Source organism: Cygnus olor, chromosome 1 (assembly GCF_009769625.2).
Source record: "Cygnus olor isolate bCygOlo1 chromosome 1, bCygOlo1.pri.v2, whole genome shotgun sequence".
Classification (NCBI taxonomy): Eukaryota; Metazoa; Chordata; class Aves; order Anseriformes; family Anatidae; genus Cygnus; species Cygnus olor.
This window is the reverse complement of record NC_049169.1, coordinates 201,288,856-201,313,124: the sequence shown is the minus strand read 5'-3', so window position 1 is coordinate 201,313,124 and position 24,269 is coordinate 201,288,856. Positions and strand designations below refer to the sequence as shown.

Below are 24,269 nucleotides of genomic sequence, written 5' to 3'. Positions count from 1 at the left end.
CATGATCCCAGCTTTCCATTCTGAAAAGGCTATTGTAGAGAGGATTACATCTGCAGAGAACATTTAGGTTATATGTTAGTGGAAAAACACTTTCTGCTCATATGAGAGTTAAGTACTGGAATGGGTCATGTAGGACAGCTTTATTGAAGATTTAAAATAAAATGCAATCAGCTAATGAACAGAATTATGAGAAGGCTTCCTGTGACAGCGGAACAAAACTGAGTGGCTTGGAAATCCTCTTCAGCTCAAGGCACTATGTTCTTCCTAAAACAATAGTGAAATATATCAGGGGGTAAGATTTATGTGGTCATCATTTTGTTTTAAAAACCTTCTGGTAGCAAAAAAAAAAAGAAAAAGGTTAGAAGAATTACCTTCTCTGATTGTTAGTGCAGCTTAGGGCAGCTAATATGTGAAGAGCTAACAATTCAAACTTTAATCTTAATTCCTGAGCTCTCCAGACCTGCAGATCCCAACAATTTTAGCAGAAAATGTTGGCATCCTACCCTGAGCTAACTGTCTTGCAGGCAAGCTCCTGATGTACATTATATGGTCCAGGAGAGAAAGTATTTATTGTAGGACAATAAGACACAGATCTACAAAATAAGCATGTATGAATGCTTCTCATTTTAATCTCATCACTTTGCACGATAGCTCTTTTCTTTTTGGAACAATACCACTAGTTTGCTAAAATGACTTTGATTAAAACCAAATCTGAGACTAGACTGAAATTCACTCTGCATCATCAGAGAAACAAACTCCCTGCCACGGAAATTCAGTGTACTAAGGGCATGATCGTTTGCCCTTTTCTGTGGAAGCCCTGGGCTGCCATCCAGAGCAGCTCCAAGCCCAAGTACAGCAGCAAAACTGCCCGGCAAGGGGAACAGATGTTCTTACCACAGCGGTAAAATAATGTGAATTTAAAACATAAGAAAAAAGGGGAATTCTTGAACAGTCACAAATTCAGAAAAAGTCCAGCATACAGAAAGACACCTTTGCTTTCCCCAGGATAAGAGCAGGGCTGGAAACAAAAAAGAGGTAAAACTCCCAAATGTCATTTGAACTTTTTGCAAGGTAAAGGCACGCTGAAGGCAGAGCTGTAATGGCTGTGTATGGGGCTGTGGGTCAGGAATTGGCTGCTGTGAATCTTGGTAAGTTGAGAAGCGGTGGCGTGCTCTTCCCTGCCTTACAGAACTCAGAACTTGACATGTGGGGACAGAGCCTGGGCTCTGTTCTCGCTGCTACCCTTTTCCCCTGCCCAGAGGAAGCAAGTGTCCTCCCTCTGTAAAAAAGGCAACTCCTTCTTTGTTTTCTTCATATGCACTGAGGAAGAGGAGGAGAGGACATGTATAAGGCTTGACTAGATGACTCACTTCACCACAGCCCAGCAGATCCAGAATCTGGGGGCAGGGCACAATTATCTGGGACAGATGTAGGCCAAAAAGCAGTCCTGAGGACTAGCTCTGTGAGAGAAGCAATTCAGCAATGAGGATGAAAACAGATTTACTAGAAATTGTGATGACAAGCAGGACGCAAATGTGTTTGCCAAGGCAATTTTATCTATAATATGCTATTCATTATCTCTCTACACAGCCCTCACACCTTTGACGTCTGCCTCATGGTCCCCACTGTGACCTTCAGTCAGTTAGTAGAACTTGCCTCAGTTTCCCCAGCCATCACACTACTCTCAGCTGAAACTGCAGTTAAACCTCATGCATGTGAAAACTTTTAGCAAAAGCTAAAGTGTTTATCTGCCTACTGGTACATTTCAAGGACAAAAAAATAAAAAGCTTGCAAAGAAAACTAAAACTTACTGTTGAATTTTCAGGATAGACCTAAAATGTATTTCAGAATGGTAATGAGAAGTTTATCCAAACATTAATCATTAAAAGGAATTATGCAGAACAGGGCCTTCCAACATGCTACACAGTGTTTAATGTTGCATGAATTTTCTCTTTTCTCTCTGCTCTGTTTGGAGCAGAGAGGAAGGCACTGATGCAGAGCATCATCTCCTATGAAAATGATTTTTTGTGAGGTGGTTTGTGGAGGTGCATACTAAAGTTCAAAATCAGCACAATGTATCCAAAATCCAACAATTACTCAAAAGCCATCACTGCAGAAAGAGCTCAGTGCTCCCAAGACAGCAGACAGGGAGTGGTGCAACCATAAGTTCAGAGAGACATTTGGAGCTAAGCTATACAGACTGTACAGTACTGTTTGAGAACAAAACCACTCTGTTCACTGTTTATAGGAAGAAGGCAGAGCTATTCTCAACTCCCCAGCTCGTCATCAGATGTACACACATGAAGCTGCTTGATAGACCATCTCTTGATTAGGGATGAAGTTTTAGATGTTTTAGGCCACCCACAAAAAGATGGACGGTCAATACAAAAGAAACATTCACAGGAATCTAAAAAAAGGGGCTAGCACAGCCTTTTCACTCACCGTGGTCTCCTGAAAGCCAAACCATACTGCTGGCAAGCCAGGCCAACTGTTGGGGTATAAACGATGGGCATGAATCTCTCAATGTCGGAGGTCAGCACTCGGTAAAAAAGCTTCTCGTTCCTGTCTTGTAATGTCATAAGAACAATATACCTTAAAAAAATAAATTATATATGTATATATAAACCACAAGCAAAACAAAATAGATATATATCAGTATTTCTAGATGCTGGCAGTTTCATAAAGAGCAATAGTTTACTCATTCTGTATGCACTCAGTTCTGCAAAGCCCCGACCCATCTAAGTACTACATTACAGAGACTTTGACAAAATTTCTGGATTTGCATTAGACACAAATGCAATGGAAACAGAGCAGGACATAATCTTCATTATCAAAATCTGTTATGCAATCTGTAAGACCGTATATACACATATGCACATATTAACATGTACATTTCAAAGCACTGTCTTTCCTAAAATATTTCCACAAAACCTCTTTCTCCATTATCCTGCATCCTCAACTACTAAATCACTAAACACAGGATAGCTAAATTCCATATTTGAAAAAACGAAGACAAAAATATCAATATACAACATGGTTATTGTATTATATTTTTTTCCTACCAGTTGGCAGGTTCTTTCTGCTCTTCTGTTCAGTATTTTAGTGAATATGTTGAGAGCACACAGACAGGTGCATAAACTACACGAGACCACTCCAGTGCTTTGGGGCATGGGCTGCCTTTTTGTTGTGCTTTTGTACACTAAGGACAGCAAACCTCCAGGTTAACATCATAGCTCTCCAGTAATATGGTAGTAGAATAGCAAATACCAGTGCTATTGTGGGACCACGACAGCATGTAACTGAGGTGACAGCAGACAGGCCAGAATAAACACTCCTGGTATTGACAGGTGGAAAAAAAGTGACTCGGAAGGAAATCTGTGTGCTTTGAAACAGGATCCTCTAGTCTTCCTGAGGTCTTTAAAGAACTGTAAATTAAGGGGGAAAGGAAGGAGGAAATAAGATGTTTTTGCCATACTTGTCCAGATCATTCGATTTGTTCTCATAGTTTTTCATGACACGGAGAACCTGAACGTCTTGGCTCAAGAAGCAGGGAGGCAGGAGGCCATGAATTCCCAGCTGCAGCCTCTCTTGAAGTGTGAAAGCCATTCCCTGGGGAGAAAAGGAGAAGGCACATTCAGCCGGCAAAATACACACTACCACGTGCACCCCAATGAAAAATGAGGCAAGGATCTGCAGAACGTGCCCTCATCCTGCAAAAATGCCTGCTCACAGATCGCGGGCATCCTGCCATTCACACATGTGTGATGGCAGTGAGTTGGGCAGGCGGGAGGCTGTGGGGGCATGGTGCTTGCCAGCAGCTCCCATCTGCAAGGGCACCCCTGCTTCCAGCTGCCCCTGTGTCCCCAGGCACGCTGCCTTAGATTTGTTCCTGCTGAAGGAGCCACGTGCCATTTTTTATCACCCTCATGCAGTTGCTCTCCATGTCAGAGCAGCTAAAAATAGACCTTACAAACATAAACCAGTAACACCTTGATTGTAAAGCCAGAAACAGGGTGTCTGAGAGGAAAGCAAACACTGACACAAAGCCACGGAGGCCCCAGGACAGTCCTGGGGTGCAGGGAGCGTTGGGCTGTGCCCACCCAGACCCTGTAGGTATGTCCCCCAGAACACCACAGCTCCTGGGCCAGCAGGGCTCTGGTGATTCACGCTCTTCTGCCAGTCGAATTTGGTTGCTCTCTGTACCTATACAGTGTATGTATAAAACCTACAGGGTATACAACCTCAGGGTTTCTTCCAGCTTGCATTCTTGCTATATTAATTAATTAGCCCATGCCTACTAGATCCAGTGGCCTGAAAACTCCACTGCCACTGTTTATCCTTTATAAACCACATACCAGGTTTAGATTTAGATACTAAATACTCTTATCAAGCTCATCAGCTTCACGTAGTTTCTGTTTCCACCAGGCATATCATTCCATATTATTCCACTAGGCACACATTTCTCTTTCCATCAGACAACAAATATTAATGGCGTATTGATAGCACAGAAGACAGGCTTGACGTGTAGGATGCTTTCTCAGTGCCAACCTCTCTGCCCACAGCCCATCTTTTCAAGGAGCACATGAAGCGCCCATAAGGCTCAACATGAAGCTCAACATGCTAGACTGCATGGGAAATCCCTGCTTTTAAAGGACAATTTGGTCCTTCCCAGGCAGAAACCTGAGCGTGTCCTGCTCCCATGTGTGCGGGGGCTGATGTTCAGAGGAGCAGCACCATCCTGCACTGGACACAGCTGTGATGAACAGCACCAGTAAATGCATTCTGCAGTCTGGGAAGATTATGAAAGGTCTTAGACCTTAATTAATAGGATTTCTGCTATCCTGATACCAGATTAGACAGCAGGATAGAAGGAAACATTTTCAGAAGTGTCTAAAGAGCTTAAATCCTAATGAAAACTTCACCCATAACTAACCAACCGATTTGTATCTCGACGAAGAGCTGGCAGTAAAATATTCAAGATTGGTAATTACTGAACTACATCTACTCAAGCAAACAGAGAAATGCTTGAAAAAATCCTAATGAGCAGCTTTATGAGTACATAGCTGTTAAACTGCTGTTTTCTTCCATGGCTCGAGTGCTAATCTATGACAAATAGCTGTTATTAATGCCGCACAAGGAAAACCGAGGACATATCTGGATGAACTTGTTTTTGGCAGCCTTCCATCGCCTCCCGTTGCTTGTTCCTGTCCCTGTGCCACCCCAACACTTGTGCCAGCACAAGCATTTGTGCGGTCACATTGTTAAAGAGGGGGAGGAAGTACCTGGATTAAAAATAGCCAGGTCATTTGAGCTCAGAGCAGCTCCCCTGGCTGATACACACTGCTTGATGGCTCTGCACACCCCCAGGGGACATCCAGCCATGGGAATGGGCTGCTGGAAGAGCCATTTGCTTGTACGTGGGGTGGCTGCTGCTGAAAATATTTGGCAAACCATCAGCAGAGATAAAGCGATGTCAAGTAACCTGGAAAAGAGCACGCAGTGATGGAGGCAAGGACTAGAACTGATTCTCCTGCTTGCCAGACCCATGCCTTGTACATAATGTGACACTTCTTCTATTACTAAATAGTGTAGTAGCACCAATTAGGAAAAGTCTTCATATATTTCAGAAAAGACATCCATCCTCCAGGTAATCTAAGAAAAAAAGTTCTTTATCCCGCAAGCATTTTCTTACTTTTTTTTTTTTTTTTTTCCATACCAGGACAGAACCATGTACTTTCCAAACCTTTGATGCAAGAACATGGGAAACAGAACTCATTCCTCCTGTAGTCAGCAGACTGCTGGGAGGCAGGAGGTCAGGAGTTTTCTGTCAAACCCAGGAATGGCACCGTGATCTCTATGGTCGTTGATGGATGTTGTACCAGGACATGGCTGGTTCCGTTGAAGCGCCTGACATTTTTGACCCAAATTTCCTTCCTGGACCTGAGAAGCCTTTCCCCAAAAGAGTTTCCCAGCAGAATTGCTACATTCCCACAAGATAAAGCTGGAGTTTTTGTGAGTCACCATTTTTTCAATTTAAAGAAAAACATTCTCCTCAGAAAACTTGCAACCATCTGTATTCTCCAGAACAGGGACTGCTGAAATACTAGGCTAAGATCAACACTGGGCATCAGCTCTAAGGCACTGTTTGGCTACGAACTGACACTACTGTATCACAGCAGGGAAAACAGAGCTACTGCGAATGTCAAAATTTATCTGCAATGAAAGGCAAAAAAAGATACAATCACAGTTTTGAGCCATTTACTTCCTGCAACCTTCGAACAGGGAGGATAGATAAGGGGAGACAAATATTTGGCACTGAATACTCCACTTGCTTGTCTAGAGAGCTACATCACAGGCTGGCTGATCCGGGTCACAGCCTGGCCCTCGCTCATCCCCTGCAACAGAAACGAATCTCGGCAAACACGCAAATACGTGGTGGTCACTAAAAGAGAAAGGGATAGAAAAGGCAGAAAGATGACATCCTAAGTATTTCTGCCCCCAACCACTAAAAATCATCTTGAAGTATTTTTTTCAATAGGCAAAAAAGGCCTTTCAGTTATTTTCCACCAATTAAAATAGTGGTTTTAGTATTTCATCAAATGATCCCACACCTAATACAGTTCTTTTTCTGATTAAGCCCAGCACATTTCTATGCACAATATAGCAGTGATGCCTTACAGAAGCAGCAGTCTGCACACCCACCAGTGCCTTTTTTTTTTTTTTTGAATTCTTTTGCAATTCCTTGTGCCCTGCCTGAATGTCTCCTACATCATCGTCATCACCATCAGCGTAGCCAGGAGCATCCAGCTACTCTTTACCCAGGAGCAGCATGAAGTTGTAACCAATTTACAACTGCTGTGAAGGTGAAGCACTTGTGTTTGGGCACTTGCACTCCAATCCTGTTGTGGCTTTTTTATCTTTTTTGGGGGAACTCACAAGGATGCTGCTCCAGTTCCAGGTTTGGCTGCTGTGATCCACCACCTCCCTGATTTGTTGCTTTTCTGAAAAGTGAAAGGGCTGAAAAGCAGCATGTTGGGTCACCTCTTGAAATCATATTGGGAATTAATAACTAATATTAAATAGGTTCAAAAGGGAGTGTGGGGTTCCAGAATGGTTTGTCTCTGTAAGTTGGACTGGGATGGATGTTCATGAATGTCACAGACAAGACTCTGCTGACCGCTTAAATTCTGGCAAGTTTTTATGTTTGCACAGTGCCAGGACTCTGGTCTTCAATGCCAACCCATAAATTTCAAGATGAGAAAACTCATAGAATCATAGAATAGAATCATAGAATCACTAAGGTTGGAAAAGGCCTCCAAGATCATCTGGTCCAACCATCACCCTACCACCAATGTCACCCACTAAACCATGTCCCTAAGCATCAGGTCCAACTTTTCTTTGAACACCCCCAGGGACGGTGACTCCACCACCTTCCTGAGCAACCTGTTCCAATGCCTGACTGCTCTTTCAGTGAAGAAATGTCTCCTCATTTCCAACCTGAACCTCCCCTGGCATGACTTCAGGCCATTCCCTCTAGTCCTATCACTGGTTATGTGAAAGAAAAGGCCAACCCCCAACTCCCCACACCTTCCTTTCATGCACTGAGCTTGAATGTTAGGCATTCTGGAGATCTACATGCATGCATGTAAATTTTCGGATTGTGAGAGCAGATTAAACTGTTCATTTAAACAGCCACAGCTGAGCTGTTGATAGCCCAAGGGTAAGCACAGTCACTAATGCCTGACATCTCCAGCTCACTGCACTTTCACACTTACCGCATCCAAATGAGCTATACCAGTATAAGCAGTTTCATACTGGAGCAGTTGCAGTCATGCATGATGAGAAGTTGCTGCCTCCACAATCACTTAAATCTCCAAAATGCTTCTAAGTGCAGACCTGGTCCATCACAGAGTGGCTCCGTGGCCAGGGAGCAGAGCAGAAATTGCCTGCCCTGCCTCTGAAGGCTGCTTTCTGAAGGTCCAGGAGAGGGACCCCTGGGTGAAGCCGTTACATTCACCGAAACAGCACAGCGTGAAATGAATTTGGAAACACATTCTGCCTCAGATCAAAAGCTGGAATTCACAGAGGTATTGCTATGTTTAAGATTAAAGCTTTTGGGGCTGGATTTCTTTTTTTAAGACTGCCTGAAAGCCATATTGTACCACTCTTTTTCTGGTCTTAAAAGGTCTAATGATTAGATGGGGAGCCACAGCCCTGCGGAGCTGAAGCCAGGTGCTCCAATTCATTTTAAAATGTGTGGGAAATGAGTTGTCATGGAGAGGGCAGATGCTATGTCACTAACCAAAAACAAAGGCAAAAATATCAGCTGCCCACAAGGCTTCGCACTGCATGGAGGCTAAGTGAGGGGCTTTGTGCTGAAAAAGGACCTCTTGGTTCCCTGGGCTTGGAAAGGGATGCTACTGCAGGCAGCAAGGTGCAAGAACAGGCACAGCTAATCTGCATCTCCTTTATAAATAGGAAACCAATAGCCACGTTGGGGAAGTCCTAATAGTCAGGGAGCTTAACAAACTTGTTATTCTCTACCGATTTTTCTTGCAAAGTGTTTTCCACAGATATTTGCACCTTGCAGGTTTATAGCAGGGACACACCTTGACTATCTGCAAGCAAAATTTCCTCCCAGCAGGGTCCATGCCAGAGGTTAACCCAAGACTTGGTGGGACTGCAGGCAGTGGCTGGGGAGCAGAGAACAGCAGCAACAAACATGCAGTTTTTGCACTGTGCAGGACTTTTCTACAAAGGTCAGGTGCTGCTATTGCCTCTTTGGCACCAGCTGACTAGAGAACCCTCTTTGATGAGGAGGAACAGTGCATATCCAAACGCTCCTCATGCTTCCAAGCCATGCTGGCATGGAGAGCCAGCCCCAGACCCTGTCCTGCAAAGCATTTCCACTCTGGAAAAGCTGTATTGAAATTATTATTTGCATAAAAAAGAGGGAAGGAGGCACATTGGAGGAGTCACCCTTTATTTTCTCATTTTAAATGTCTTGTAGCTTCTTATTACCTTTAATTTGTATGTGTGTGTGCTCTTAAGCTTGGAAAAGAATCAAACCCATGATGTTTTGGGGTACTTGGAAACCATTGTTCAGCAAGTCTTCTCTGAAACCTGGAGAGAATCCCCACTGTGCCTTCTCAGCAGTTATTGCTGAGCAAATCTTTTGTTGACCATGATTTACAAAGTCTTCCTACAGTGTCTATGCCTCTTTCTGGGTTCAAAGTCACAAGTTAAAAAATCCCACACTCTTGGCCATCCCCTTTGTTACAAAGCGATATAATCATGGATTTCTAATCCTTTCATATCGTTGTTCCTTCCTCTCCCATGGAGCCTGGGAATTCTTAAAAAAACCCTCCAAGACAAAGATAATTAAGCAATTCAATTCAATATTTGTTTCAGTTCCTGGGGAACTACCTTCAGTGAGGTCCACTAATTCAGTTACAACATAAATTGTCCCTACTGTTAATGAGGTTTTGCTGGTAACTGTTTTGCTTTGTGTGAGTAGCATTGTTTTGCTGGATTAGAGAGATATATTTCCATTACTGTTCTCATTTCTACCTTATCTTACAGCAGTGACTTTTGATTTACACCAATGTAAGAGTGACCAGAAATGGACCATAACAAAGCCCTTGTGCCAAAACACTTACTGACTTGATCATCCCCAATGTACACGTGACAAGGTCACAGGCAAGAAGAAGCAGAGCCATGGTGTTCCCACACGTTACTGGAGATTTACCTCAATAAATAAAACTCATAAGCCAAATGTCTTCAGGGTTTTATTCATTAATCCATAGGACCAGCTTCAGCTCTAAGCTCCTCAAGCCCCGCACTGTGTTTTTGAACTGCAGGGGTACGGCTCTATACTGAATTTAGCAGAGAACTCGTTACTATTCCCACAGCTTGCCAGCTTCCAGGGCACCAATTTTTGCTCCACAGAAAACAAAAGAAATCCATATGCTAGAAATTATGTGTGTTTTGTCTGCAAACAAGATTCTGTGTCATTAAGAAAAAGATTTTAAAAACTGCCCTAGACGAACTTCCCCAAGGAGCAGCTGTTTTGGCAGACTGGTTTTGTGAAGGCTCTACAAACTTTACAGATAAGACAAAAAGGAGGCTATTTTTAACTATCAGGAAAGGTGGAGATAACCAGTTAATGCCAAGTAAGAGGCGATGAGATACAGTTGTTGTTTTTTTTAAGAAACTCAAATCTGGGGCTAAATTCAACGCTTTGTTTTCCTTCTACAAAAGCAATACTAAGATGCACGCAGACTTCTATCCAAGTTAATGGGAATACTTCTTTGGCTTCAGTGAGAAATAGAGTAGGCTGATTTTTTTCCCCTGACTAGATTCAAAAATTTCTTTACAAGCATGACGTGTTTAAATGCAAGCCACAATGTCTTTCAGTAAAGAAGAGCAGAATCACTACATGGAGGATAGGACCACCATGCTACAGAAAAACACTTGGTGAAAGCAAAAAAAAAAAAAAAATTATTGAAATTATTAGGAGAAATATAGCAGCAAAGAATCCTGAAAGACAGTGGGACACATGGTAGATGTACACACATAAACAGCAGAGGAAAAGACAGTTCCTGTCTGGATGAGCACAAAACCTGAAGTGCTCGCTGGTTGCCCCCTCCTTTATAACAAAATTATTGATAGAGAAAGGAGGACTGATGGAGCATGTAGCAATGATACCAGGTTTTGTGCTACTGCTAAACACATAGGTGGATGTGCCCCCTATCAAAAATCCCACATGATCTTGGCACCCAGATCCCAGTGGATTGGCTTTCCCAACTCTGAAGAAAATGAAATCACCTTGGTACTATCTACATGATTCCCTGCCTCCCTGTGTAATTCCACGTTTTACACATAATACTGTCACATCTTTTTATGCCAATTAGTGAGAAAAGCAGGCTGGTCCAGGACAGTTTTGTGCTTAAGAGCTTCTCTTTTCTATCTCAGCTATGGAGGATGCTGTTCTTTCACCGCCTGCAGAGAGGGAGCAGGGTGCAATCAGTTTCCGTAAGAGTTTCACCAAGCACAAACACCAATATTTCTGTCAGAGCATGGCAGTTTCTATGATGTTGCAGACACACACTTCACCCAAATATGAAGTTTTCCCTAGACAGGAAGAATTCTGCATAAAAAAAAAAAAAAAACTTGCATTCCTGAGTCTATGAAAAACAGCCCTGATCCTCAATTCGAACAACCAAATATGTCTGAGAACAAAGATCAAGGCGATTTTAAGGTTTAAATGTGATCCAAAACATTGAGAGAATACAGTTTTAAAAGCCAGTTTTACAATGTCTGGAAACTTCTCTCATTGTACACACAGCTGGTCATGTGAATTGTGGTTGCATATAATTTGGGTTCAGTGCTACAGAGAGCACTGACTTCCTTTTGAGGTTCCAGCAAATTACATAAAATGAGACTTGTGCACTTACTGCTCACACGCAAACTGCATCATGCTGTGGTTTCGGAGGATGGGAATCTCTCTGCAATTTATGTCTTATTTGCTGGAAACCTTGGAGGTTGCTCCAAAGGTAGGCTGGAGCTAGATGACAGTGCATGGATGATTGCTGATGGCTGTACTTGGTCACTGATGTGCACTGCCTAAGCTAGCTGCTTCACAAGATCACTTAGATGGAAGTTTAACCTGAATGAAGCCAACAGTGGTTTTGTTACTGATTTTATCAGAGCTGATTTCTCCACTGTTCCTATGTGCATGCTTCTTCTGACAAAGGCTTGTGGACAGGAACCATCAGGAGTGGCTTCTTGAGCAGTACCGGCTGCTCTCTGCTCATTCCCATCCAATCCAGGACCAGCAGGCTTGGCTCCTGAACCACAATTTTGATAGCTGTTTAATGAGATGTTATATATGCCTGCCTCAGGGCCCAGTGAGTCGTTTGAGATGCTTGCAAAACATTCAGATACTCCCTCAGATGAAAGACTCTTGAGAAAGGTGGTGTTTTTCTGTAAAAATTAGGAATATGAAAAACAAGAAGGCCCTAAGTAAGAAATCTGTCATCTCAGTAAAACAAATGGAAAAAAAAAAACACCAGCAAACTCTCCTCCAACTATAAAACCGCCACTTGAAAAACTAAACGTAGAGGTAAACACAGAGCATCCCGCAGGACATCCGTGTGAGCCTCCACTTCCCATGTGAGGACTTCACGCCACCGCTGCTTTTCCCTTGCCACTTGTGCAGCTCATGCTGGGGCTCGGCAGAGAAATCACAGCAACCGTGATGTCTGTAGGGCCAAGGCACTTTTTCCTCCAGCATTTCTGTAACAGTATTTCCCAACCCCTCTTTTTAATGCTGGCAGGGAGCTGAAGCTGTGTGCACACATAAATATACGCGTGGAGCCTCCAGGCAGCCCTGCGATGATCTCTGGGCTGACCTCAGGAGCTGCTGTTTCGCCAAGCACATGTTTTGCTTCAGTGCTGAGATCAGTCATCCCACTGTCTAAACTACTTCTGGCATCACTAAGGAGAGCAGCTAGCCTACCGTGACTACCCTCTGACCTGGCCCCTCGTCCTCCTCCTTCCCCGAATATTTTACTTCTTTTTTTTTTTTTTCTTCCTCTTTAATACAGAGAGGAGAAGGGAAGATGCGTGAAGTGCTCACATACGTGTGATCTGACCTTTCGGGTCTACAGCTCTCATCACCTTTGCGTGCACTCTCCCTGCTATCTTGGTCTATTGTCAACCTGCTCTGAGCCGTCCCTAAATCACATGCAGTCGAATGCCGAGCACTCGGCACATCTGGCCCTGATACTAGAGCATCTGGACTGCAATTTGTACAATAACACAAATACAAAACGATACATCCTTTCTATCAAACTTCCCCCCCAGGACCTCTGTAAATATTCTTCTAGTGATATAGTCCTTCTATTTCCCGTTTTGTTTGCTCCTCAGAAGTTTAGCTCTATTTCTTCCACATGGTGTGAGCAGAATTATGTCCAAATAGTCCAGGTGACAAAATACTGCTAATTTCATACAAGTGCTTTAATTTTTTTTTTTTTCACGTTCTTGAGATTAAGCTTAACCACTTCCAGTTTCAAAAGCACCCACTGCACTTGAGGGATATTTGCACTAGACTATAAATCAAATAACTAATAAAGTTCCTGAGATTTTTCCATAGAAGTTCAAAAATGAAAACTCCCATCCTCCTCTTCCAACTGGTTTTAATCAAGGGCAGTACGAAAGAAGTTATCCAAGTTCAAAATGAAAAAAAAAATAGTACAATTACTTTGAGACGAAATTTAAAGATTAAAAACCTTTTGATTCCATGAGCTGTTTGACAAACATTTCTGTGGAACAGGAACTGCAGCGACATGTTATAAAATATTTATGTCAGTTTGCAACATGCATGACCACATGTTGGTCAAGGCAGCTGAAGTGTTCATTATTACTAGGAAGTCGTAAATCGCCCCTTTGGCAAACCTTCAAATGAGTTTAGAAAAAAACCTGGTTCAGTTCTTGATTCCATTAGATGCTATAACTTAAAATGCAAATAATATTGTTCTTGGCACGGCTGCTGCCTGTCCACCTCAGCACAATTACTCCAGCCTCTCCTAGCTCAGACGAAGATTGGCCGAGGCCAACACGGCAGCTTCCTTCCTCCAGCAGAACATCTATTCTTCTGTAACCGAAACAATTTGGCTAAATGACACAAAGATGAAGCGTGACTGCAGGAAGGCTAACAAACACAGTCCAGACTTCTTGAATACCCAACTGTTAGCCCAAAATAATTTGCCCGCTATCTGGGTGATTGGGAAAAGGCACTGGCTAAAGCATGGATTTCAGTCATGCACCTGCACTTTTAGGAGACACCAGCTGGTGCTTCAAAACCTCAAACCCACCATTCAAAGCTGGATTTCAACTGAGTAATTCCTGCCTTCCTGAAAGACCATGGTGCACCGGAGGCAAAGCCCACCAGAGTCTGGAAAGACTGGGAAGGTCGCGGTGGTTTTCACTTATGACTTGCTCTGAAAGACCTGCATTTAGGACAAAGGGATGGCCACCGATTTTTGTTCTCTTCAAAGAACGAAAGGCCCCTGAGGTTCAGGCTTCAGTCCAGGGTTCTGATTGTCCTCTGTCTGGCACCACAGTCATATAGTGACAACAGAGTAAAGCAAATGTAAAATGATTTTGAACTTTATTAGTGTTTGAAATAATTTAACTGAAGAATTAGGTCCTGGATATTCAGAACTGAAGAGCTAGGTGTAAATCATGGGAAAAACAAAGCTATACTTCGATATCAGTGTTATTTTGTCAGTTCTCAATGGCTTCATGTATTACAACAGCCTTTCTCCTGGGGTTCAAACCCAGATATAAGAAGTTATCACAATATCCATAAAATCTGGGTAAGGGAGCACTCATTCCTGAAGTTGCTGGGTTACCATTATATTTAGTATTGAACAAAAGCTAGAAATTAACACCCTGCTTTATCATCCTTCACAATAAAAGCACGTTTGTCAGAATATACATCTGTGTGGCACGTCTTCTGTTTCATCAGAACTGCTGACTTTGCCTGGCCAGTCGTTAACCAACACCATTTACTTTCTGGCCATGCTTCTTGCTGCCACAGACAGCATCCTTTTCCAATGCAGGAGAAGAGGTCAGCAGTTTTAACTGACTGATCCATTATTCATGATGGTGAACTAAAGAATGGTCTCATGTGGAAGACATGAAGCCGAACGGCACCCTAGGGAGTTATGTAGCAGTTAGTTAACGATGCACATACAACTGCAACAGCCTCTTTAATAAAAAGAGTGCCCTGGACAAAGGTCTGGAATCCCCAGAGATGGGATCCCAGTTATAGTGTCTGTGTAAGCAACCTGAGAGCCTTTTTTAGTGGTTGGAAGAAAGCCTAACAGCAACTAGAGAAGGAGAGCATAATTTTTTTTGCTTTTGCCTGCAGACCTCTGTGTAATTGTCTCAGCAACATCTGAACGATACTAAATCCTAGCGTTTGAGATCCTTGTGTCTGAGAGCAACAGAGCAGATGGCAAAGCCCAAGTGATCCATGCCCGAGGAAGTGGCAGTCCCTCCACGAGGGTGCTGGCCCTGTTCCTCTGGACCCACAACTCCAGTGCAGGACGAAGGGTTGGTGAGAGGCAGCAGGCTTCTCCTCCCCTGAGCTGCAAACGGTGGTGCGCCACCTGGTAATGCTAGAGTCTGTTTCAGGAAGACGTTTTCTGCTGGAAAGCCCTAATCAGGGCAACAAGAGGAATAACTGAGCTTAGGGTCTCTTGCAGATTTTAAAGCCATTGTGTCTTATGGTCAGTAATTGCACAGGGTCACACCCTGCACTCTGAAAGGCTATAATGAGAGCAGAAGTAGCACACAAACTGAGTCTGGCCAGCAGGTTAAGAACCAAGCCTGACAGACATCCTAGACCTTTTTGCCAAAAACAACCTCATGAAAAAAAGCAGAATGGGCTGGGTATGGAGAAAATGAGCAGTAAATGGGTTTTGAATTGTGCAGCACTCCAACATCACATGATGGTGGCCAGGAGGAAGCCAGAGGGATGTCCCAGCCCCAGGCATGGCCATGAAAATGCCAAGACGTTAAATGGCAGAGCCAAAAATTAATTATCACTATTACAGCATTAAAGTTGCTATTTCCAGGATTTAACATTTGGAGCTTTCGAGAATGACAGTGAATATTTTATATGGACTCAGCAGTCACATACTGTTATTGTATTTCCTTTGGTGATTTCCTGAAGCAAAGTTTTTTCCTTTTTTTTTTTTTTTCCTATCTGGTGTTAGATGTGTGCGTGTCAGAACCTAAGGAAATGAATGCTACTAGTGCCAAATCTGTAGGACAAACCTTACTACCACTTCCTCAATAAATAAAGAAAACTTGCCACTAAAATGTGTTTATTTTCAGTTATTGGTAACTTGGCTACTTCCATGAAGATGTTCTGTGTACTGATAATGCTAGTGATAAGCACACAGAGGGCTCCTGCAAATGCCCACCTCGTGACAGTTCCCATCCATTTGTTGCTCTAGGCTGTGTCAGGCAACTCTTGGCCCACAGCACCAATTTGAGGATCATGAAATAACTCCAGTTAGCACAGAGGGGCTGTCTGGTTTTGTTGGGATAGCTGTGAGTCCATCAACCTTATGTTTGAATATATACACTGCTCCAGACAGCTTCTACTACTATGTTAATTCTTGAGTCTTGCTTTTTTAAAGAAATCAGTGGACTGAGACCTCAGTTACACAGACTGAATTCTGACTTAGATCTTGAGCTCTGAACCACTGCAGTGTCTGGTCTTCAGAGAAACAGCAGATACCACAACCCAGGGCAAGACAGTCAAGTAGACCCTGAGTCTAACCTTCTGGGAATGACCAAAACCCCTTCCCTTCAACAGCTACACCCCTCACAATTCAGAACAACCTTTTATTCCTAAAGCTCTGGCAACTCAACCCTTCAAAAACACAAAGCACAAAGAAGCAGAGCCTAACCACAAATCCAGTGAAGACTCCTCGAAGGAAGGAGGGCAGCGTCTCCATGGCTCAATCCCAGGGAGAGAGTCAGGATAAAAGGCCTAAAGATGAGCAGGCAGGAAGGTCTGCAGTCATAAGGGCTGAGTTACTCCTCCAAGAATAAATTTCAAACATGAACACTTTAAAGACAACTTTATATTTGTCCGACAACCATCTCTTCTGCTCAAGACTTGCAGTTTTATTCTGAGCCTGATGCAGGCCTTTGTTCAGCAGTGGGCTAGGGTGGAAATTATGAAGATGGCATTTAGGCCATGAAAAACCATACCCTGCATGTACTGTAAGGGAAAGCAAAGTGGACTAAGCTCTCTTTGTTCCTTAGCCGGAGGGTTTGGCGTAGCACTCAGTCTAGCCCGTCTTTCCAGCTCAAGACAATTTGGATTCCAGTGGTAAAACCCTGGCTCCAGCAAATTAAATGGCAAAACTCCTGTTGATTTCAAAGCAGATGAGATATTGTAAGTCTTTGGGATTTGTTTGCTAGACAAAAACATAAGTACAAATTATGACAATTATCTCATTATTATTTAAAAATAAAACCTCCTTTAAAAGATATTTGAAGTAATGGCAAGGCAGAGCAAGGCTTAATCACATTATAGACTTAAGGTTTTAAAAATAAATATAACTTCTGTAACGTCAACAACAAGACGTTAGATTATTAAGCTACATTTCTTGGAAGGAAAACTGGGGCTTCGTAATATACATACAACCAACAAAGTCCAGTATCAGATACTATATGTAACAAATGCAAATAAAGTACATTCTTCCAAACATAAATTCTTTAATTTCTGCTACTATGAGATGTCTCACCTTATTGTACTTTAGCTAGCAGGTATAGATCTTTTTTCTCCATTTGGGCTAACCATGCAAAGTTGGAAAACCAACTTGTATTTGATAAAGGAGAACTTCCTTTCCTTTTCCAATCTCTTACCAAAACCAGAATCAAGAATCAAATCTACCCATTCAAAATGAAAACGAAATTTTCATTTAATGAAAACGGAGCCATATATTCCGGGGCTACTAATAGATTCAAAAAGATACCTACTGCAATTATCAAAGATGTATTCATAGGATGGGTCTCTAATACACACTCTGTTCAGAGAATTCATTTTGCACTGGCTAAATACCTTCACATCTCTGATCAGAAAGGTAACAAGAAACTACAGATTATCTAGTGCCTGTTCATATGTAATTTATTTTATACATTTGCTTTTCTGTGTAAAATACATACCCTAAAAGGGCCTGGCTACAAGGTTAAAAGAGCCATTTAAAATTGTTTTCAAAGAGAGGTCTAATTTCTAGCCAAATAGCCCTAATATAAAGTCAAACTAAAAGCATCTGAAAAAGGAAAAAAGAATGTGTACGAATGGATCCAGACAGGCTATGGGGTTTGCTTAAGTGAAAACAAAGTTGCGGGGCTTCCTCCTGATAACAACTTGCTTACAGACAAACACATGCATAAGGACTGCCAGACAAAGGGAAAAAACTTTTAGGAAAACAAGGAAAAAATTCAAAACCAGCTTTCTTGCTTGTTAATGGAGGTCAGCTCATCTCACCTCAGTGAACCAGCTCCTCCCTCCAGATAATTTAGTCCAGCTGGAAGCTGTTTCTGCATCACTGAATTGTACCCAGCGAGTTGCTTCCACTACAGGGTTTCACCTCATTCAGAGGGCTAGGTGAATTTTGTAGACAGACAGTCTGTTAGATAACCAAGTTCCTCACCCTCACATTTTGTGAGCTCCTCTGAAATCTCCAAGGCTTAAAGCATCCCAACAGATGATGTGTTTGTACTTGGCATTTATTGTTTTGTTAATGAGAGAGTCCAGAATCACTAATTAGGATGTTAGTGTCCCTAGCAGAAGCACATGAGATGAAATGGCATTCTTCTGGAAAGTCTCTAGTAGTTTTCTTCTATTTAATGATGAACAGCAAAAAGCAAAAAATTAGAAGTAAATACATAACACCTTTCACATGGAGCCATGTACATGTACTTTCGCTGTCAGCTACTTATTTGGTTTAGAGGAAGAGGAAATAACGATACACAGGTATTAAACTGGATGGTGGAGACAGAGAAATTCTGCGAGCGTGGTTTGTGTCAGCAACTGTTTGATTACTTGGAGCTGTCTTAGAGCCTGGAGCAGAGCCCAGTGGTGCCTATTAATGGCACTGAAAGAAGAGAAATGTGGTGGAGGTCAGTCACCAGAAGAGACCTTTCTGCTTCCACACTGCCAAGTTGCTTGACGAGGTGGCTGATGGAAACAGCTTCTTTTCATCAGCTACAATGCGATTCTTTCAAGCTCTTTCTCATCCCAGCCTTATTGTCAGCACTGCACACAGGCTAGGGCCGAGCTCTGTAACGAAGTCACCATAGAAATCCCACGACGAGCATTTACTGACCTCCCAACTGCATTTCCTTGTCCTGAAATAAATTTGAGCTCAGTTATTATGGTGCCTCTGATTTAATAATTGGCACTTGGGAGACACTCAAATGCTTTAAATGGAATCTTTACTTAGGGTTAAACCCTGTCCCTTTTGTAGCCTATGGGAATTTTGCCATCAGACTTTTATGAGACAATTTGGCCATTAATCCATGAAAATTTGCTACTGTAGTTCACATTGCACTCCCATTTAGGAGCCTGTTGTTCAGTTTACTCGGGACTTGCTTGTTTTCACTTTAAAGAGCATTGCATAGACTACAGAGAAATTCAAACACCAAATTCTGCAATAGCGGGCATTAACTGCATTAACTATATGACTGCTGGACGGACACTGCCAAACCAACTGCAGAACATTCCCCAAACTGCTAACAGTCACTAAGCTGATGAAAACACTGGAGAAGTGTCTTCCCACTCACTTCAAAAAAAAGAAAACAAAAGCTCCATAAAGGAGGAGGTCCTGTGGTGCACAGTCTGGGACCACAAAGGCCTTTCACTTCCAAGGGCAGGAGCTGGAACTGGATGATCTTTAAGGTCCCTTCCAACCCAAACCATTCCGCGATTCGTTAGCTCAGGGAATGCTAAGGACCAACTTCTGTTCTAGATGGAAGTCAGGGATCACATTAATGGCAGAGCACCTTAGGGTAGGCCTTCCAAGTCACCACTTCTGCACTGCAGCTGACTTTTATAAGCTTATCTATCACAACGCATTGCATTTTTGTAGTACTGTTTGATCTGTAGGTCGCTGAACATCTTCTAGCAAGAGGCAATTATTTTTTTTTTAGAAATGCCAAGCACATCACCTGCTGTTTAGCATATAGTCACTTGGGTCCCTAACCACCCTTCACGGGCACATGTAGAAGCAATTCACGGACTCCCCGGGTTCACTGGGTGAACATCAGCGGTACAGACAATACAGCAGCAGTTCAGAGGCGACCAAGGCCAGGGTAACTCCCACTAATTTTGTCTGTTAGCTGACTTTTCCTACCTTGGCAATTGCCTCTTGCTCTCATTGACAGCTAATTCCAAGTTACACTCCTGCACTTTGTTCCTACAACAGTTTGCAGCACCTAGAGAAATAACTTTAGGAATACAATGGCAGATTTTTTTTAAGTGGAAGGAGATTAAATAAGACGATGCACAGGTTTCTGTCTCTCTTGTTAATAAAACATAAAATTTCTCTCCTTTTGCCTCCCAACAAACTTGTTTAAGTGATCTGGCACACTCTGGAAATGTACAACAAGGGCTCTATTATGTACACGCACTAGGTGCAGCAGGTTTCACTGGACTGTAACTGATTTGTTTCAGATGAAGGGATGCTGTTAACCACCACTGTGAATATAATTGCTTAGTTGATTTCCACATTCTTGTCATTGTTGGCCTGGCTACTGCAAGAACAAGCTGGTAAGGAATTCCCTAATGCTGGTTAAAAAAAAAAAAAAAAGGAAGTCTTCAGGTCAAACCGGGAGTTCATCCAGACATGCCCGTACCAGAGGAAGAAATGACAGTGTGAATACCCCTTTTCACCTCTTCTCACATTCCTCCTTTATAGCAGAACCAACTCCAGGAGGAGAAACTTGCCAGGTGAAGAGGGAAAGGGAACTTCACAGATGGTCAAAACACCGAGCTGCCACCTCTGAGCAAGCCCTGGGGTGCAAAACATCTGATTCCTTTTGCCACACGTGGCAGGGGGCTTGGAGGGTGTTAGCAGAAATCACCACGGGCTGTTGCTCGCAGCCCTGCTTTGCTCTGCTCCTGACACGTGGCCTCTGCAGCACGTAAGGATGTGCTAGTCCCTCTGTGGGGAAGTGCCCAAATTCCAAGTGAGACAAGAGCTGCACACTCCAGCCACAACGGAAAGAAAAGCTGCAGTTAATTCATTACACCAGGACTTGCCAGTTCTGGACTCCGTCCCCTCCTCTGGCACAGGCTCGGAGCAGAGCGCTTCCAGTTTGGATGCTGGTAGCACCTGGGGCCTCCAACAAAGATTGATGCCTGCCCACACGAGACACTATATATACACGGTATATACCCTGATTTAAAGCTTGTTGAGCACTGTCGGGTGGGAATGTTGTAGGGAAAGCTTTTACAAAGGCATAATTGGAGGAGTCTGATAGTCCACGGGAACTGAGTATGAAAGTAACCTTAGCATCTCTCTACTGCTGTTTCAAACTATATTTCTAATCCAGGTTCTTTGGTTGGTTGTTTTATAAATCTTGAGTGAGGAGAATGATTTTTTTCCATCGTTCTCACCACTGAAAGTCTCAGTCCTCTTCACAGTCATTTTCTGTCTTGCATGTGGAAAACTCCCCTTCTCTGACTTCAGTCTTTTCCAAACAGCAGAAATGAAGGCCTCCTGACCTTACAAAGACTTTTTTTCATTTGACACACTGTCAAGTGTACACATAATTCTCTAGAGAATGAGAGTCCTGTGCTTGTTTTCTTACTTTGTAACTTATCTCCTTCCCTTTGTCATTTATTATCTAAATCTAGGGTGTACTGTGTTATTCATTTCTCAGTAAAATTCCCGTTTGAAAATAAGAAAGAAACACTATGGTTTATAGCATTCTGAATATTTTACTTGTTCTAAGTAACTAATCAACATAAATTCTCCTTATGAAAATCATCAGCAGTGAGACACTGTCCTTTATAGAAACAGCTTGGCAGCATTTAGTTCAGAATGCTACACTTAGGAGTATTGCTTAGCAGCACGGAGAAATGAGCTCAATACACGCCAGGTACTAGGACAAGATTGTCAGCTGTGGACAGAATGAAAGAGTGGGAGCATGTTGTTTTTCAATAAATTTGAACAAAGTTTTCTTCTGTACTACAAACAAACCCTCAAAAATATTCGTATTAGAATAGCTCCTGTCATGCATCACATCCGTAGGGCCCAAAGCACGCTTTAAAAAGAGATCAAAACAAACCAAGAAAACAAAGATAGGCTCTGTCCCAAAGAGACAACTGGTAAAGAGAGGCAGAAGACAACTCAGGAGCAATACTGATGAGCACGATGAGTTTCATCCTTTACACAAGTCTTGCAGTACTCTCAGCACACCAGCAGCCAAGTCAGTAAGTCAGCTCAAAAATATTTGTTATGTTAAAGTAACACTTCTGTGCAAGTAGTTTTCCTCTAGGATGACATTCATCTCAGAGGTAAAACACAGAGAATCTTTGGCTGAATTCTTATTGTGAGTGACATGGATTAAAAACCCTCACCATAGGACACTGATTTATTGCCTATGGCTCCATTGAAATGTCTGCATAGAAAATCAGGCTACTCCCAACGGGCTGCATAACACCCAGCTGAGCATGTGGTGCAAATTAGAGAAGTTCACAGCGCCAGCTCTGGCAATAGCTGGGCCTGTTGGGGAAAGATGTGGCTAAGCAGGAAAAGCAAGCTATAGCATAACAGACAGCCAAGGAATGCCTCCTCTGAGGAATGGCAGATCTATCAAACAGACACTATGGATCTGTGGAGTAGAGAGGAAAAGACAGCTTGATGTTCTTTGTAAAAGCAAGAAACAGTCCATTTTTTTGCCTTGCTTCACATAATTGGGATGCATTACCAGCAACAGGATGTATGTAATCAGCATAAATTACTTGTTCATTAGCTAACTAATATGCAGCAGTTGCCCCCAGAATTAATTGGGTGAACCCGTAAGGGCAGAATAAAAGTAGAGCTGACGAGAACACTATATGAGGTTTTTCCTATTCTTACCACTTACCTCATAGATGCAGAAGACAGGCCAGCCTTAACTGCACCTCCAAACATTTTCTTAGGGATGTTCAAAAAGACAAAGGCTAGAAAAGTGTAATGGTGTGATGCCAACAATGATGCACATGGTTCTCCACACTAAGACCCTCAAAATTAGAATTACAGAATTGGTATAAACAGGGGAATATCCTAAAGGGGAAATTGTGGGGCTAGAAAGAGCTTGTATTTCTTTGGTGGAAACATCATCATATGCCTGGAATACAATTTCATGGCATTTACCTGTAACAGGCATATTTCCGCTGAACACTTGTATATATATTTTTTGGCTGACCAGACTTAGCTTGTAACGACACTACATATGTTACAGATCATCTATCTATTTATACTAGCAGGCAACAGAAATTCAGACAGACATTGAAAACCAGCAGTCTAAACAACTGTTAAAAGATAGTTACTGTTCCAAGCAGGGTATATTTGCATGCTCAGAAATCAAATATTTGAATCCCTGAGGACATTATTCTTATCACTTATTCATTTCTAAAGTAAAAAAAAAAAAAAAAAAGGCAACATAAGGACCCTTCTTAGATCTCAAAGAAACCCAAACTTTTCCACACAGCACCCTGTGTGTCAGTGGGAGACCAGGGTAAGGCAGGTCACAAGGCTGTAAGATGTTTGGGATGGCACTGCACCGAAGGGTACAGGAGGCTCATGGTAAAACTCCATCTCCACGGAGGTTGTACGTCAGTCCTACTACACTCATTCACAAATTTTGGGAATGCATCATGATCCTCTGAATATGACATGCAGTAAATAATAAGTTCAATATGATCTCAATTCCCCCAGTAGCTCACTTTCCATATACATTTTATTGCGAACACAAAGATACTTCAGCTTTCCAACGCTGCTGCCATGCAAAGTTCACAAGTTGAATTTCATGGTCTGTGGCTGAAGCGTGCAAAATGAGTTTTCAGTTTTACTGCACCAAAGGGAAGTTTTTTTTTCCAGACTGCAGAATAACTACAGCCAAACAGGGATGTTTAGTTTCTGCCTTGCAGGAAGGACTGAGAAGCACGCACAAAGCATGCTCCTGCCAGCACAGCTCTTCAGGGAGGTCACAGGCCAAAGGTTTACAGAATTTTCCCTAAAATGAGAAAGGAATTAATTCATTGTTTCCATACAGGACAAAAGGTTAAAGAAAGACTCTCAAAGGCCAGGGCTCTGAGGTAAGCTAATGGAGCCTACCAAATATTCGGCAAACTTCCTTCTCTTCTTGAATTATGATAGCACCTTCGGGTGTCTGAGCCAGTGAGGCAAGGGAGGTTGTTCTGGTGGTGGTACTGGCAGAGCAAATACCTGCCCCAAATAGCTTATAAAGCATAAAAAAGTGCTAAGTGGTAGAGAAATGCAGGAAAGCATGAATACGTACCTGCAAGATAAAACGATTTCGATATATCAGTAGGCTAACTTGCTAAGGTTGGTTTTGAAAGCTTGTTAGCGTAACAGCTTTGGTGATACTCAGAGGAAGTTCCTTCTAATGTGGGGGGAATGAGGGGAGAAAACAGAAAATATAACAAGGGAACTACTGAGGCT

The 24,269-nt window shown here is 42.6% G+C and overlaps 1 protein-coding gene across 2 annotated transcripts in view; it reads right to left on the bottom strand.

Annotated features, from left to right (window-relative positions):
- ME3 (malic enzyme 3) overlaps window positions 1-24,269 on the bottom strand; it is a 124,457-nt gene that overhangs the window by 54,037 nt on the left and 46,151 nt on the right. For both annotated transcript variants that reach the window (XM_040544312.1, XM_040544311.1), the window contains exons 2-3: window positions 3,476-3,609; window positions 2,443-2,592 (exon numbers count right to left, since the gene is read on the bottom strand). In XM_040544312.1, the coding sequence (XP_040400246.1) occupies window positions 2,443-2,592; window positions 3,476-3,609 (284 nt within the window). The remainder of the gene's footprint in view (window positions 1-2,442; window positions 2,593-3,475; window positions 3,610-24,269) is intronic.